The sequence below is a fragment of the Carlito syrichta genome, unplaced genomic scaffold (assembly GCF_000164805.1).
Source record: "Carlito syrichta isolate Samal-C Ts95f unplaced genomic scaffold, Tarsius_syrichta-2.0.1 Scaffold302945, whole genome shotgun sequence".
Lineage (NCBI taxonomy): Eukaryota > Metazoa > Chordata > Mammalia > Primates > Tarsiidae > Carlito > Carlito syrichta.
The window spans coordinates 203,994-222,357 of record NW_007247041.1 but is presented as its reverse complement, the minus strand read 5'-3'; the positions used below and the strand labels follow the sequence as shown (position 1 = coordinate 222,357).

Sequence of the window (18,364 nt, the reverse complement as noted above, 5' to 3'; positions counted from 1 at the left end):
AAATTCCCTAATAGGTAAACATTTTATCAAATTAAAGATCATCTCAACTGTTAAACGTATCAAAGAATGCCAGACCAGTCTATTAATTAATTAATTAATTTAGTATGAGATGTATGTGTCACTGGCGCACACTGTGTAAGACATGTTTATAACTAGCTGCATGATGTATGAGACGTGTCTTTCACTGGTGCACATTGTGTAAGCTGTGTTTATAACTGGTTGCATGATGTATGAAAAATGTCAGAACAGTCTCTCTAAATACACCAACCGAAGATCAAACTCTAACAAATAACATTTATTTTTCTTTTACATATGTATTTCACAGCCTGAATATCACATCATCTTCAGAGAAAGGTACTTTTATGCCATTATATTTTACTATGTACCGCACAGGCATTAAACATTCTCATTAACATGATGAGACAATTTGCTGGTAGACATTTAAACACACAGACATTAGTTTCAATATCTCAAGAACATATTTTTGGTCATAACCAAGAAAATACATCAAAATATGACAACATTGGCTAATATTTTACAAGCAAATAATATTTAACTCTGCATAGTTTATACAATAGGCTGTGGCAATAAATAATATCACCAATCTCATCAACTATTAACTGGCCACAAAAGCCTAACATTCATTTTAATTATGACATGAAATGATCTATTGGTGTTGTTTGAACATATCCTTAAATGTTGTGTGTATTTAATCTTGAACACATAAAAAGAAAAAGTACTAAACTGGACTAAGAAGGTGTGTTTTGGTTAACTACAAATATGTCATGTTCACATAGTACATTCCTAACATAAAGGCAAATATTTAAATAGAAAAACTAGCAGTCCAAAAAATGTGAATGTGCAAATTGTGAAGAAAACATTGCATTTAAATGTATACTCATTTGCAAGTTACAGTACTAGCTCAGTATAAACACTAACAGCATGAGAGAATGGAACCGACCTCTCACAGTAGAAAACTGGTCACTGTGCACTGCTCCATAGCTAAGAGAGTTTTTCTGATGGCCTAGAGCTCTTAACACATTATGCCTGTCCTTCATTCGACAAAGAAGGAGAGTGCAGCATGCTTCAATCAGTGGTAACACTAGGAAGGAAAACCCGAATCAGCAACATTTTCTTCCTTAATTTGGTTCAAAGGTCCTTTTCACTAATCAATAATTCAAGTTACTAATTAACTAATCTCACATATTTTCTGAATCAGGTTTGCTAAATGCTGTAAAGAATAGCTACCCTTCATACAATAGTAGGTTTGGTTTTATTTTTTTTAGTATGTCAGCATTATAATAAGGTACATGCGCATTCATTCTACCAACCTGTATAGACAATACTCAGCTTGGATCATATTCAAATTCTACACAGAGATTCTCTGTATTGTTTTCAATGTGTTAACTGCTTGGAAAGCAGAACTGCCTAATGATTACTGTAGTGTGTTTTTTAATTGAAATGCATATAAAAATAAAACTCCAATCTTTATAGAATGTCAAGAATCCTATTAGGGATGTTAAAAGCATTGGGTAAAACCCTGGTTTTCAGTGTACCATCTGCACCACAGGAGAAGATCCGATTGCCCTGCGTGATGTCAATCTGCATGACTCCAGCCCCAATGTTTCTGAATATGGACTGCTTAGCATGTTCACTCTTAAATGAATGAATTAAGCCATGGCCTGTCAATCTCCAAACCTAGTTTAAGACAAAAACAGTGAAAACAAAAATTGTAAGTCATTAAGAAGAGAGTCCAAAAACAAAAACATGGCCCTTACCTCTGCTCCCTTGGCCCAAATGATCTCACGGAAATCCAGCTTGCCCATCTACTGCTCTTTCCTGAGCACTTATCTAACTGGGAAACAGTAATGCCACTCACATGATTCACTAACTGTCCTTACAATTCACTGATCCTTCTTTCATATTTCTTCACATCCTCTTGTAGTTTCATTAACCATGTGAGCTTCATCTCTAATTCAATTAAATATTTGAGTTAATTCATTAAATACATACGTAATTCTAAGCTAGGTCCCAGGGCAACATAAAAGAAATACAGTACAATCCCTGAGTTAGGGTGGTTCGACTTATGATTTTTCAACTTTATGATGGTGCAAAAGTGATGTGTATTCCATATACTCCTCAGTTACCACATGTTCTCACTCATAAGCAGACCCTAAACAAGTATCATAATACAAAAAGGAAGAGATTGGCAGTGGTAAACTGCTGGGGTCGGGGAGGCACACTTCATCAATAAGGGTACCTGATCTCAAACCAGGTGACATGGGGACCAAAACGAGGCCAAAATTTTACCTGTACAATGACCATTTGTATACCTAACCCTGAATTGTACCCCACATCTTTAAAATAAAACACACACACACAGACACACAGACACACACACACACACACACACACACACACACACACACACACATATTCCTCAGCTTATGAAGGGGTCATGTCCTGATAAACTCACAGTAAGTATAAAATATTATAAATTAAATGTGTATTTTTAACTTAAAATATTTTCAACATATAATAGGATTACATCCCAATAAACCTATTGTAAGTGAGGTAGTATAAACTACCTCACTTACCTAGAAACTTCACCTCAACTATACAAGAGTCAAGTACTGGGGGGATAGGGGAGAAGGTTTTAGGAAGTCAATCTAATGTCACCAAAAAATCCATGCATTAATTAAACTTATATGCTTTACTAAAAACAGAATTCTTTAAAGCTTTTTAAAGACCAGAAAGTCCAATGAACTTGATAATCTGGTTTTCTAGACCATAACAGTTTGGAAAAAGCCACATGGAAGCAATGATGGGGGTGGAATGTTAAGAGATATTCAATATCTCCACAAAGCTTTACTTCATGTCTTTATTTCAAAGAGTGTGGTGACCTGGTGTTATTTTCTCCAATCAGTTTTGACAGCAGATAAAGATTATTTAGCACATTCCAACCTCTTGTACTGACTCACCTTTATATTACCTTCTGCCGAACCTGTGGTAAAATATTCCTCATAGGGATCCAGAGCCAGAGCCTTAATAGCTGAGTCATGTGCCTGGAATGTGTGAATTAGCTGTCTCTGCCTGATGTCAAAAATGCAGATATATCCTTTTCTACCTCCAGAGATTAGGAGTTGTTGTTTTGGTGCATACTGAAGTACTGTGGCACCATGATCATGGCATGTGAAACCTGAAGAAGAAAAACACCAAGAGACACTCTCAAAACAATTTCTATAATAGCAATTCTGATAATGTTTAAATCCACATTTAAATAATATAGGAATTACTGATGTATTTTTCATTCTAAAGTGCATTTTTTAGAGTCATTGAATGTCCATAATCATATAATTAAAGTATAAGGAAAAATGCTAAGCAGTGTCAGAAAAGTTTTTTATTTATATTCTCAATATGAAACATACACATTACAAAGGAAGTTCAAACCTTAAGACCTAAGTGATAAAGCCTCATAAGAAGTATGTAGACATGCAAAGGAGACCAAGCTTCTCAATGGTATTGTCACCTCACTACTACCCACCAATAAGTATTTACTCTAGCCTAGTGCTGTATCATACATATTCCCTCATCGAAAGTTCTTCTCAGGCAAGTAACTGAAACTCACAACACATTAACTCATGTTTTCCAGGATTAGCTGCATTTTACTATAAAGTCTCAAATTAATATGTGGCAATCTTTAAGCAATGTTAACAATTGTTCACAGAAAAAATCTGCAGTCACATCAGGAAATAACTACATCTTTCAAAATGGGTATCAGCATATTAAAAGACTGAGAGAAACTGTGAGTGAAATCAAAAACTCAATTCCATTTACATACAATAGTAGCCAAGAAGCTAAAATACCTAGGAATATACTTAACCAAGGAGGTTAAAGATCTCTACAAGGAGAACTACAAAACACTGCAGAGGAAACAAACAAACGGAAAAACCTCTCATGCTCATGATTGGAAAAATCAACATTGTTAAAATGACCAAATTACCCAAATAATCTAAAGATTCAACATAATTTCTATCAAACTACCAATATCATTTGTCACTGAATTAGAAAAAAAACCTAAAATTCATATGGAACCAAAAAAGAATGAGAATAGTCAAAGCAAAAAGAACAAAGCTGGAGGTATCACATTACCTGATTTCAAATTATATTATAAGGTTGTAGTAACCAAAAGAGCATGGTACTGGTACAAGAGCAGCTATATGGACCGATGGAACAGAATAGACAATCCAGATATAAACCCAAATATCTACAACCAACTGATCTCTGACAAAGCAGATAAAACGTACACTGGGGAAAGGATACCATATACAAGGGTGATGGAAAAATTGGATAACTAAAAGCAGAAAATGAAACTTGATCCCTATCTCTCCCCATATACAAAAATTAACTCAAGATGGATTAAACACTTAAATGTTAGGAAACCATAAAAACCCTAGAAGAAAACCTAGGAAAAACTCTTCTGGACATTGATGTAGGCAAAGAACTTATGGCTAAGACCCCAAAAGCAAATGCTACAAAAACAAAAATAAACAAGTGGGACTTAATTAAGTTTAAAAGCTTCTGCACAGCAAAAGAAATAATTAACGGAGTAAATAGGGAGAATGGTAGAATGGTAGATGATATTTTCAAACTATATATCTGACAAAGGACTAATAACCATAATCTACAAATAAATCAGCAAGAAAAAGTAGCCCCATTAAAAAGTGAGCAAATGACATGAACAGATATCTCTCAAGAGAAGATATACAAATGGCCAACAAACATATGAAACTGTTAAACACTGCTAATCATCAGGGAAATGCAAATTAAATCCACAATGAGATACCACCTTACACCATTATTAAAAAATCAAACAATAGATGTTGGCACAGATGTGGTGAAAAGGGAATGCTTATACATCATTGGCAGCAGTGTAAACAATACAACCTCTATGGATATTTGTATGAGATTTCTTAAAGAACTAAAAGTAGATCTAGTATTTGGTCCAGTAATCCCACTACTTCATACCTACCCAAAGGAACAGCATGTTCATCACAGCACAATTCAAAATTGCAAAGAGGTAAATGCTCATCAACTGATTAGTGGATAATGAAAATGTGGTATATATATATATATATATATATATATACTATGGAATATTATTCGGTCATGAAAAGGAATGAAATAATATCTTTTGTGACAACTTGTTTGGAATTGGAGGCCATCATCCCAAGTGAAGTAATGTAGGAACAGAAAACCAAATGTCACATATTCTCATTTACAAGTAGGAGCTAAACTAAGGAACTGCAAAGGCATACAGAATGGCATAATGGACACTGAAGACTCAGAAGGGAGAGGGTGTGAGGGGTAAGGATGAAAAAAATCACCAGTCGGGTATAACGTGCACAGGTGGGGGTGGAGGTTAGCCCAGACTTCTTTGCCACTATGCAACGTATCCATGTAACCAAAAATGATTTGTACCTAGAGTCACTGAAATAAAAATTTTTTAAATAATAAAAAAATTAAAAATGAAAGACTGAGAAATCTTTCCGTAAAAAAATCTACTTAACTTCATTTAACCTAAACTTATTTGCATATGGAGCACTTTTTGGGTAGTATTATGAGAAAGAGAGAACATGAGGACACTAATTTGGAAATACTGTCCTAACTAAAAGGAACAGTATTTAAATGGTATTGTTTATATTTCTAGCTCTTATCCTAAGGCTAATGTTTTATTTTATGGTTAGGTTTAATTCTTTAAAATATGATCTCACTTCTACTGAGCTCAATGAATACTTTGCAACAAATTTCTCAAATAGCTTTGTTAGTAGAATCACTATCCATATCATATTTCCTGAACAAAATATGACATAAAGACAATTCTAAGCTAGTTGAACTTCTATGACCATACATAGTTACCTAGGCAAGGCAGTCAGATATGCTAATTAACTTTTAGAATTTCTGGTCATTCATTGTAAATATTTCTTCATTTTCAACATGTCAACACTCACTGGATTCACTAAAATAAAACCAGGAAAGCATTCCTTCACGCTATGTTAAAAATCACAGACTTTAACTCACCATGAATGAGGCTGTTTCCAGGTGATATTAATGTGTCCCACAGGCATACATTTCTTTTAAAGGAATAACAAGAACAAAAATACACCATAAACAATTGTTCTAAGCCATTACCAGGGTCAAACTGTCTTCAAGTCAAATATTTTATTTAGTAGCAATCTTAACTTTTTTATTCTCTCACATTTATGGAGAAGTGATTCCCAACTAGGATGGGAGTTGAGTCTGGGACTGGGGGTACATCTCTTCTAAGAGTTTATCCCTTTCGACCTACACAGTTTTATCTCACATGGTCCCACCTGTCTCCACATCTCCCACCCCATCTCCTTTTCATTACCACCTAGGAAACTGTGATATGACTTCCTGAGTAAAAGGGATGGTTCTATACCCTCAGGTGATAACACTGTAGGAAAACAGAGATGTTATTTTTGGGTATGTGTTGCCAATAAAAACAGTGTGAGGTTAAAAAAAAAAAGTTAAGAATGATGGCAACAAAGTGTCAGATATTAGTTAGTTCTGAAGAACCAGACAGTGTTAACAGCAATAATAAAAAAAAAGACTGAATAGCTTTAACATAATCATTACACATGCTTATTGCTAGATTACATTAGGAGTAACTTTTGGCTTTGCTTATTTCGTTTTGGTAAGGAAAGTACACTGAGATAATAATTATGTAACAAAGTTTTTGTTGCTAGGATAGAAAAACCCTACTAAGTAGAAATGCATGCATTATAGCAAGAATACCTTTCTGCCTAAAATTTTCTTACTTCTTGTTTTGCTTCTCTGTCAACCTACCTATTGTCATTGGACTGTCCAGATGTGGCAACTAGACTTGAAGAGGTAATAAATGCAAAGTCACTTGTGGCTTTACTGTGGCACTGCCAACTCTATGGAAAACAAAGTACAACAGATTTTATCTAAAAAAATCCAATAAAATTTGGTATGGTAAACATAGTTCTGCTAATAACATACTATATGCATGAGCTAAGAACAATATTTAAAACTTAGTTTAGAATAAAGAATAAGTGATAGTAAGAGGATTATCCATCATTTACATTTTACTTGGCTATTATCCAATACATTTTTTTTTTTGAAAGTAGGATTTATTGAGAGGACAGAAAGTTCCCACAGTGGGAGGGGACCTGAGGGGATTGCCCCAATATTTTTTTTTTAAACCAGGAGAAGTTGGTAAAAACATGGAATTAAGGGTTATATTTTTTAGATTATGTAAGAAAAGAACATCAAAGTATATGAATTTACCCACGCCAATCATTAAAAGCCCAATCAAATAATTTTAGTGCTAACAACCTCAACTATATTTAATAAACTTTATATAATATAAACTATAAAAAACAGCCATAAGGAGGAAAATGCTTACATGCTCATCTAGTCTTAGAATGTCAGGGTATTTTAAAATAAAACGCACATTTTTCTGTCTGGAATTATCATGGTATGGTTCTGACTTAAGGCAAAAGGATAAATTCAAAATTACTTCCATTTCTGTGATTACATTATGTTACAGTCTATAGTGTACTAATTTGAGGGAAAGATCTTGTTTCATAGACATAACTAAGAACATGAGTACAGTCAAAAAGAAAATTTTCAAGTATGTGGGTAGTCTATCCAGACCCAAAAGATTTAAGGGTTTCTGAACCTCCCTCCATACATGCAAGAAGTTAGCAGTTTCAAAATGGATAAAAGGGCAATAAAGATATATTCTAAGTTGGCCCACACACAGGGAAAGTCCATGAAATTTATATAATGGTTTTGCACTTAAGTGAAAAGCAAGGTTTTTTTTGTTTCTTTAGTCTAAAACTAGGGCAAGGATGGGTGCTGCTGCTAGGCTGGGATTGCTGGACAGAATTGTCTCTTTCCCAAAAGAACCAACCATGAGATTCACTGTCTGAAACAGACACTTCTTAAAGTATTCTCTATATGTGCTCTGAGAATGTGAGCGATACTTACCATGTAAGGTTTAGGATTTGATGCAGTCTGGTTAACTTGCCAGATACTCAGAAAACCCTCTCCATCTGCAACACCACACTGTAAGAATGGTATAAATAGTAAATACCCCTTTCTTAGTATCCACATCAAAGATAAAAACATTTATGGGAAGGAGATTCACTCAGACCTTACTAAACTAACATTTTGCCTACAGCTTTGTTTCTGTTGCTATAGTTCCCGAGAAAGTCCAAGTGCTAAAAATTCCTTCACCCCTTAACTGTTTTCTCACACCTGTTTCATTGTTTTCCTCCAAACCTCTGCAGTTAAATTTAGTAAGACTCCAGAAGGTTTCATTCAAGTACTTGATTGTACTTATAGGTATCACTAATACATTCAATAGAAGCTGTGGGCATGGTGGCTGACACATGCAATCCCAGCACTTTGGGAGGCTGAGTTGAGAGGACTGCTTGATCCCAGGAGTTTCAGACCAGGTTGGGCAACACAGCAAGACCTCATCTCCACAAAAAATAAAAATAAAAAAATTTAGTCAGGCATGGTAGCATGTGCCTATAGTCCTAGCTAATTGGGAGGCTGAGGAGAGAGGACTGCTTGAACCCAGGAGTTGGAGGCTACAGTGATTCGTGATCATGCCACTGTGCTCCAGTCTGGGCAACAGAGTGAGAAACAACTCAAAAAGGTAAAAAAAAAAAAAAAAAAGCCATTTTTTTACTCTCAGAATATTTAGTAGATGACTATTAATCCAAACTAAATTTTGTAGATTCTGTTTCTACTGAAAGAAAATATAGTATACGAACAGATTGCAGCAAACTGCCTGCTCACTTTTTAAGTCCAAGGTCACTGAATTTGTTTTTAGATGTACTTTTATTAACCATTTACTGCTAAATATCCACAATTATTTTCAGATGAATTTAGTAGTAACCCTCAAGAACTAACCTTGTTGCCTTGTGAATTAAAATATAATCTAGTAACTCGTGCATTGCCAGCCTGACGAAAGCAGACAAGTTGCTGAGGTCGTGTCCATTCAAACATTCGTACACTGCCATCCTGAGCACCTGTAAGATCTGAAACACAAGAGGAAAAGCAGAATAAGAAAGTGAAGAGTTGCAGAGTTAATATTTTCTATTCTATAAATCAACTTCAAAATGAGAGAGGACACTTAATTCTTAGATCATAAATAAAATACTTACAGTATTGATGGACTGGGTGTGAGGTCATTCTCTTAACATTATGTAGATTTCTTTTCATAAGCTTTAAAAGAACAGATTGAAAAATTAATTTTGTGTATTCAGAAGAGATGAGGAAGGATTATAACTTGATAATGACTGAGACAAGCCCTGCTATGAAGTTACTGAGCCCCATACACGTAACAGGCTGTCACTTATTGGCCCAGCCCTTGCCTGTGTGGACTGTGAGGTTACCAAGCAGCTTCATCTAGTAATGAAGGAAACCTTACTCTGAAGGCCCCTCCCTGAGGACAGTCAGGAGTATCCCCAGTTCTTCAGAGCAGAACTTGAGAATAGGACCCCTTAAGCTACGGTGATTAACAAGAATGTTACTGATGTACTTTCAACTCTGTGTTCCCATTTTGTGTCTCAGTTTGCTCATCTATAAAATGATAATGAAGGGGAATCATAGCACCTACCACCCAAGGTGGTTGTGAGAAAAAGCACGTACCTGACACTAAGAAAGTCACAATAAATGTTAGCTGTTACTGTCATGGCATATCTACTGGTCATTGATCCTGACCTTTAGGATCATTCCTAGGTCAAAGTGATTTCAACTTATTCTTCAGGGAGTCCCTATCCAGAAACCATATCTAATAGTAAATAACATACCACACTGGCTCCAGTGCTAGTCTGTCCACTGCCCAGCCATGGCAGAGATGAAGGTGGATGCGCCTGACTTGCTGAATAGGATGTTGCACTGGGTTGATAAAGAGTTGTAGTGGAACCACGATAATCAATGTCATCCGAACTGTGAAAAGCATTTGTGTGTTATTGTGAAAGTTCTACTTTCTCTGAAAACAAACTCCAATTACAGAGCTTCTTATGTACCCAGTGTACATACTTTACTTTAAATAAACAGCCATGAGAAAAATTTAGGTACAAGTCCTACTTATAGCCAATTTTAGTACTGGTTGACTTTTTCCCTTTAGGTAAAATATAAATTTAGTCTAATGTTGTTTGGGGGCAACTTTATTGCTGCACAAGTTGAAACTAAAGTTTGTTTTAAAGTACTTAACACAGATTTTATTTTGATTATATATAGAAAAAGAGTATATGTTTTCTCCAAGTACAGATATCCCATGTATCAAGTTAACACATTTCAAAAAAATTTCAAGTTTAAAGATTTTTTGGAATAAAATATTATCATCACATAAAAATGTGAAAGTAATTTTTATGATAGACTGTGTCATAGTGCACGGTTACACCTGTTCTGAAATGTGACACTGAAGTTTAGTTATATCATCTACTAACAACAGAAAGAATTCCACAAAACAGAAACTATCATGACACCATTCCCAAGCACATAAGATTTGTAGGAGGAAGAACCCCAAAATAAGAAATTACTGCAAAACACTTTGGGTGCAGTATCCACAGTTTTAATGAAAAGTAAAGTTGTCTACATTTTTATCTGAAAAAAAGATATGCTTAGCAGGTGGTAATGAAGAAGAAACACTGCAAAACCACACAGTAAATGTGATTCATCAACCAGTCTAATTAATATATTTTTGTGTAATATATTTTGCTTTAATTATCCAGATCAGATGACTTTAATGAATTTTGGGTAATACCCCCAACATTTATTTGTAGTTAAATGTTAAAATAGCAGTTGTTAGCATTAGGTGTTGGTGTCAGAAGTTATTCTGATTCAAACACTATGAATAGTGAAGGATATAGTGAAGGAAGAAGTTTGAGTAATTTATTCATTAATGTAGGCAAGACCTTTTATTGGCAGCCAAATAAACTATTTGTCTCTTACCTAAATGAAGTTATGCACACACGGGGGGGGGGGGAACCCCCCTCAAAACAGAATTTATTTATAAAAAATTGTGCATTTATTCTTACATGTTTTAATTTAGTAACCTTCAAAGAACTCTCCATTTGAAGCAATACACCTATCAAGACACTTTTTCTACTGCTCAGTTTTTGAAATCGTCAATTCTGATGCCTTTTAGTGCTTTTTGTTTCACCTCTTCCACATCAACAAAACATTTCACTTTGAGGATTTTTTTCATCCAGGGCAACAAAAAAAAGTCTCTCGGGGTGAGATCGGGTGAATAGGGAGGGTGAGGCATGGGGATCATGCTGTTTTTGGTCAAAAACTGCTGAACACTCATCATGGTGTGGGCAGATGCGTCGTCATAGTTGAAGGACCAGTTACCTGTTTGCCACAACTTGGAATATTTCTTCTGCAAATTGTGATGCAACCTTCTCAAAATTTCCAGATAAAAACTTTGGTTGGTCAACTGATCCAGAGGAAAAAATTCCAAGTGTACTACAAAATATAATTCTGGTCCCCCCTCATATATACTTTTTTCAAGATAATTCAAATCATGTGCATAATCACTTAGTGAGTACTTCTAGAAACCTACATTTAAAACTGAGACAAACCTTTTGGATTCTCTGTCATATTCCTCTCCAATCCATATATAGGACTGACAGGCCAGCAGAGAAGTAACATCAAGTTCTTGAACATCATGTGTTGAAGCCAAAACAATTTCATTACAGTTTGCCTGTAAAACAAAGGCAAAGTCAATGATTTAAGCAATTTTACTAAAAAGAAGTACATTCTTTGCAATGACTAAAGTTGTACCTTATTAACAGCAAATGCCATGATCATATCAGATTCCTTATGAATGACTTTCGCCTTTCCACCCGGATAGCCCAGATCAGCTTCAACCTAGAAAACATTTGTCAGCAATTTTAGTCACTGCAGCACAGCTCTATATAAAGACATGCAAATCCCGCAAAATTTAAAAGAAGGATAAAAAGAAAATGTAGCAGCAGCAAGGAAAAAGGGCATGAGTAACTTTGGTGTGTTGAAAATAGCTTCAGAAAAACTGCTTAAATTCTCTGCTACCCTGTAATATCCAATTATAAAGATTTCCACTGCTATTTTAAGACACTGATTAACTATCACAAAAGATGGCTAATATATTTTCATTTAACTTATAACAGTAATATCTTTTAGCTCTTCCAAAAGTGTACAAATATTCTGCGATAAGAATGTGTTTATGTAAACATTAAGAGGCACAGAGTGGAGAAAAAAGACATAAGCAAGAAACTATAAGAGATGAAGTACTTTGAAATAAGGATGAAGAGACAGAGATATGAAATTGCAAAGAAAGAAAGGAATGAATATGACTGATGAGAGGAAGGTGCAGTGGCTTAGGTTCAGAGGTGATAGGAAGAAAGAAAAGGCAGAATCATGAGAAGAAGAGATGAAACAGCCGTGCTTAAGAACAGATTGGAAAATGTGACAGAAGTGAAGATGGAACAGGGGGAAAAAGAAGAATCGGTGGCAAGGCAGAGCAAGCGAGACACAGTGAAACACCTCTTCTTCTCTGCCACTGAGGTGGCACAAGAGCAGCGAGTTCTCTGAGTAGTTAGCCAGTTGGGCAGGTCATGGTTAGTACTAGAGATGAGGCATTAGCTCCTTGAACCTTAAAGAATGAGCTAAATACAAGAGCTTGAAATACTACCTTGACGTGGCCATCTTCTGCTACGCAGTTTTGTTTGACCTGCTCCACATGTTCTTCTACAGACTAAATAACACCACACCGTCACAAACACAAAACACATGCATGGAATGAAATTACAAAGAGAATGAAAACTTTCAAGCTGAAATGGCCACTCCACCACTTAAAGATGATAAAAATGATTTTGCAAAATCAAGAAAAAAATTAAACTGAATAAAAGAATGTCATCAGATAAACATAACACAAAGCCAAAAGGGCAAAATCAATGTGACTATTACATACACATGAAAACACATATGCTATTTCAAAACAAAAATTAGTTATTTGTATACCAGTTATGTATAACTTAAGGTCTTAAAACTGTAATCACTAAAAATAAAACCCACTTGTATAAGGAGATACACTCTATGGTACATAAATTCCTATCTTATAGAGGTTGATTTCAAATACAAATTAAAGTTATTTATTTCCAGACACTGATAATTATTTCACTCTTAGTTATTAGGAATATAACTAATCACATGATTTTTCTCCTTATAAGTAAATAAATGTTTGATAAAATGAGGTATGGGAAAGAAATTATACAATAACTTGCCCTTGACTGATGAAGGGTCAGAAGGGATGGCTACAATCACAAGTTATATTCCTGCTCTGCGGTGGAGACCTTTGAAGGTTTGATCAGAGCAACAAATTCCTCTTCATACCTCTTGAAGTGACTGCTTCCCTCTCAGGATAAAGGGTCATTTAAATTCTCTGACCATGCCTTCAGGGGCTCCCTAATGGCTGCTTCAGCTGACAGGGAAGCACCCAAGAAAATGGCCAATGTGTACACAGCACCACTAACTCAGGGAAAGCCAAATTGCTGAAGAATCTTATTTGCTCTAAACAATCAGCTGAGGTTGCCACATTCATCAACTTCCTAAAAACTTGTTTTTTGTGGAATATTTTTCTTTAATATATCCAATGAGTAAAAATATCTTCTTTACAAATATATTTAAAAGTTCAGTATTTCTCAGGAGAATTTTCTTTTTAAAATAATTTTTTTTTTTTTTTAAAGTTGGAGTTTCACTCTGTAACCCAGGCTGGAATGCAGTGACACGCTCAAAGCCACCCCAGCATCCACCTGCTGGGGCTCCGGCGATCCTTCCGCCTCAGCCTTCAAAGTAGCTGGAACTACAGGCACATGTTACCACGCCCAGCTAATTTTTTTTTTAATTGTAGAGATGAGGTCTCACCAAGTTGCCCAGGCTGTTTTCGAACCCGTGGGCTCAGGCAATCCTCTCACTTCGGCCTCCCAAAGTGCTGGGATTACAGGTCTGAGCCACCACGCCCAGTCTCAAGTAATTTTTTAAAATCAGCTAGCTAGCATTTTTAGGATTAGTCTGCCAATTTTACTAATTTACCAACCTCCTGAATTTGCTAAATTTAGTGACTACCAAAATTCTATTTAATAGTTTATAAAGATAACGCATTATTTTTTGGATGGGTAGTTTTAATAAATTTTAAATATTTCTGAGCCCAGTGACCAGTTTTTATTTTGTCCTAATATGTTTAACATTCTTTATAATTATTTTTCTTAATGAAAACTATTTTTCAGCAGATTTGCACTATTCAATACAGCAGACACTAACCACATAAAGCTATTTAAATTTAGAGTAATTAAAGTTAAACAAAATTAAAAATCCAGTTCCTCAGTAACACTAGCCACATTTCAAGGACTCAGTTACCACATCTAGCTGGTAATTATTATTATATTGGACTATACAAATATAGATTTCCAGAATCACAGAAAGTTCTGTTGGACAACACTGCATAAGGTAGTAATTTCATTAATGTTTTAGAATTCAAAAGGTATATGATGTAAAATTCTTCCATCCCAACTCCCAGTCAAGTACTTCCTTTCCTTCCCTAGCCAACTGGTGCTTATATAGCACTTTAAGAAATGTTCAATTTATCTCAGTCCCACTTCCCTGTTCATGGGGGCTCTACATTGGAAGAAAAAACAGAACACACAGAGACTGAAGGGATATAATGGATGGGAAACTGAAGGGCAGAGAGAAGGAAAGACTTAACTAAGGAAGAGACAGATTAGCGAGGAGAGAAAAATTCCTGAAGGGTAAGATAAGAGTATGAAGGTCCGAGAACCTAGACACCTGGCTTCCCACAGCACTCCACACTCCGACAATCTGACCAAATCAAATTGCTATCAACCTTACGAACACTTAACATGCATTTGTGATAAATCATGAAGTATAATAATTTGAATAACTATTCAAAAAACGGATCCTTCAATGAACTGGCTTTCTGTTGATAACAGTCCTAACTAGGGGCAAAAACTCTTATTTTAGATCCATATCTTAGATTCCGACATCTTGTTTTATGGGGTTTGGACTCGGTATGACTAGAGGAAATACTATATAAGTGGTTTAAATGAAAGAGGCAAATAATTTGGCTCTTTGATCTTCCTAACAAAGTGGACATCAGTAATTTCAATACCAATAGGATCTTTGTTATCAAAAAAGATTATAAAGGAATCTCTATAGTTTATTCCTCTACTTCCTCATTTAAGTACATAATTGTAATTTTTTAAGTCCATAGAAAAAATAAATGACTGCTCACAAGGGCTGACTACAATTATCATCCAGGAAAGTAAACAACTAGGAAAAAAAAATGAGTATGGCAGGTTGTGCTGCCTTAGGTATGAGGATAAACTGAGAGGCAGTTCTATACCTTAGGAAATTAAGGCGTATGAACTGTCAATTTCCATTTTTCTAAGTGAACTATAATTCATTATTTTCTTCTCATAGATTGTTTACCAAACCTTAATTACATCACACATACCACTCTGAACACTCTTCTAAACTACTCATTACCTCATTAAATGGCCAAATACACAGAAACACTCACATAGAAGGTCTGTGTAACATCACTCCTTTTGGATGAAGAGATCACTTGCCAGTCTCCCCAATTCCTGATTTTTCATGAACCATTTCTAATATTATATGACTAATTATATTAACTTAAAAATCACCATGCAACGCTGACCCAATACCTTGCTTTTGTAAGAGCAATCTTTCTTCATCTTACATTTGGTAATTCTTTATTATCTCACAAAATTATCCTGAATTTGTTGCTTCTACTGTTCATTTCTAAATGCTAAATAAATAAAATGCTTTAAAAGGGCTATATTATCATGTATTTTTAATTAAAGGATATCCAGAGAATCATATTATTGAGTACACTTGTGTGTGTGTGTGTGTGTGTGTGTGTGTGTGTGTGTCAGAGTCTCACTCTGTTGCCTAGGTTGGAGTGCAGTGGCAAGATCACAGCTACTGCAGCCTCAACCTGCTGGGGTCAGCCATCCTTCCACCTCAGCTTCCCAAATAGCTGGGACTACAGACGTGCAACACCACGCCCTGCTAAGTCTTTGATTTATTGTAGAGACGAGGTCTCATCAAGTTGCCCAGGCTGGCCTCAAACCCCTGGGCTCAGGCAATCCTCTCATCTCTGCCTCCCAAAGTGCTGGGATTATAGGCGTGAGCCCAGTTTAGTATGCTCATTTATATAGTAAATTCCTCAAACCATCCACCACAATGTTTATCACATGAAAATGTCCAAAGACAAATATTATAAAGGAACTACCAACTCTTGCTTGATTACATGTAGTTTATGCTATTTGATGGCTATGAAATGAAAATCATACAGTTTTATCTTAAAAGAAGTTCATTGTAGTTTAGTAAGCTTTGACTATTACTCACAATATGAGTAAAATAAATTCAACCAAAAAGAAAATTTCAAAATAAATCAAGCACACTGATTTCATTAGAAATGTTAAAGAAAAATTACAACATAAATTTTTTCTCAATATACCTCACTCTGCTTTCTTTTCTTAGTGAAAATATATCTAATAAATGTCTCTTGAAGGACTTCTTGCTTAACAAGGAAATGCCAAAGTCGTTTGACTGGAAGTGCAGAAGAATCTCGGGACCTATTTAAAAAATTAACACATCACACTATTTTAGTCTATAGAAAACATGTTTCATATTTTCAGATATTTTTATTTAAAACCTCCATAATCTATTGCAAAAAAGACACAGCATTAAACTCAACCATTTTATAATCGATTTCACTTTTAATTTTTAGTTTTCCTAAAATTCATTCCTTCATCTAGCAATTAATTTTCTAACTACCTTGAATGAACCAGTTGAGCTGAGAGTCAAACGAATAGCATATTATTCTCTTTTAAAATTATACTTTAGGTTGACCTTGTTAGTTAAAGCATATCATCAATGACTATAAAGTCAAAGATTCCATTTCTAATAGCCTAATCTAAAAAGCTTTGCTCTTTCAAGTATATTAAGTAATACTCTTAATCATGGCCACATGCCTTAAAAAAAATCATGATGCCTATCAAAAGGGGCCTACTGGCAGGTAGAAAATCAAAACATCAATAAAAAGCCTTAATGTGTTTAATGTTAAATTACTGACAAAATGTCAGTAGCATCTTGTTTGTAAGAGTTCTAAAAATAAAACACAAAAATTAGTACAACAGAGACTTTTTTCCCCAATTATAAAAGTATCTACTGAATTTTGGTGATGCTAAGGACAAACTTTCTATACAAATTTCTGTTTTTCTTAGAGTATACTGCTAACAATAGGACTGCAGGTTCAAAGTTATGAATGTTTTGAAGGCTACTGACACATTTTGCCAGACCATCTTCCAGAAAAGTTAAACCAAGCTCTCTCTCATAAGAATTTTCTTACTTGAATGGTGTATTTTCAGGTTCTAGCATTGCTTTATTTCGAAGAAGAGCTGGTCCAGCTCCTACTGAAAGGTCAGTTGGATATGTGTTGATATAGTTAGGGGGTGGACCTTCAAACTGATCCATTTTTTCTTGCAGGATCTGTTCCCAGTTCTCCAAGTTTTTAATCACAGCAATACCTAATGGTGATGTTACAGGCAGCTCTAAAAGGTGACAGAATGTTATTTTAACAAAAAATATTGATCATCATCTACATATTTACAAAATCTGAATTCTCACAGCTGAGACTTCTGGAAATATGAATAAATTTGAAAAAGTTAATCTAATACCATTTGGATTTCTAATGCTTTGAACAAAACAGAAGGCCACCTCTCTAAAAGCTGAGAAAACGTCTAGCTTCCTCAGTCTGGTTTCCTGCTCTTTCAATGATTCTGCTATGAATAAAAGTCATAGATTGGTGCCTAAAATAAACAAGACTTCATAAAATCTTTAATGCAGTATTTTTAAACCAAATAACATTTTATATACATTTTGTAAAGAGAAACTTGATGGTAATTTGTTATACTTAATAACATTAATTTTCAAAATTCCAAACTCACCAGAGAATTCCAGTCCAGCAATGGGAAAAAAATTCTTGACATTGTTAAGTGCTAGCTTAACCATCGTCAAGTGAAGAAGTGCCCAGCTATTCAAGGGGAGGAAAAAAAAAAATCTCTTTAATTGAAGAATAAAATCATGGGAAAGTACAGTGATGTTCCCTGTCAGTTGCTTAGCCAAATCTCCAACCCTCTAAAAAAGCTGTCACTGAAATATACTATACAAAAATGGCACTTTGCAGTCTTGGACAATAAAAAAATTG

At 35.0% G+C, this 18,364-nt stretch overlaps 1 protein-coding gene across 4 annotated transcripts in view; it reads right to left on the bottom strand.

The window, feature by feature from the left end:
- Positions 1–274: 274 nt before the first annotated feature.
- The window catches only part of DMXL2 (Dmx like 2), a 182,004-nt gene continuing 163,914 nt past the window's right edge, over positions 275–18,364 (bottom strand). Inside the window, exons 31-44 of one of the 4 annotated variants that reach the window (XM_021711942.1) lie at positions 18,105–18,190; positions 17,507–17,708; positions 16,613–16,730; positions 12,746–12,808; positions 11,857–11,943; positions 11,655–11,776; positions 9,876–10,014; positions 9,228–9,288; positions 8,974–9,101; positions 8,041–8,118; positions 6,871–6,962; positions 6,082–6,134; positions 2,982–3,199; positions 275–1,698 (exon numbers count right to left, since the gene is read on the bottom strand). In XM_021711942.1, coding sequence (XP_021567617.1) covers positions 1,489–1,698; positions 2,982–3,199; positions 6,082–6,134; positions 6,871–6,962; positions 8,041–8,118; positions 8,974–9,101; positions 9,228–9,288; positions 9,876–10,014; positions 11,655–11,776; positions 11,857–11,943; positions 12,746–12,808; positions 16,613–16,730; positions 17,507–17,708; positions 18,105–18,190 — 1,657 coding nt within the window. In that variant the 3' untranslated portion in view covers positions 275–1,488. The remainder of the gene's footprint in view (positions 1,699–2,981; positions 3,200–6,081; positions 6,135–6,870; positions 6,963–8,040; positions 8,119–8,973; positions 9,102–9,227; positions 9,289–9,875; positions 10,015–11,654; positions 11,777–11,856; positions 11,944–12,745; positions 12,809–16,612; positions 16,731–17,506; positions 17,709–18,104; positions 18,191–18,364) is intronic. The other 3 variants (XM_021711944.1, XM_021711943.1, XM_008057304.2) reach the window with 3 other exon arrangements.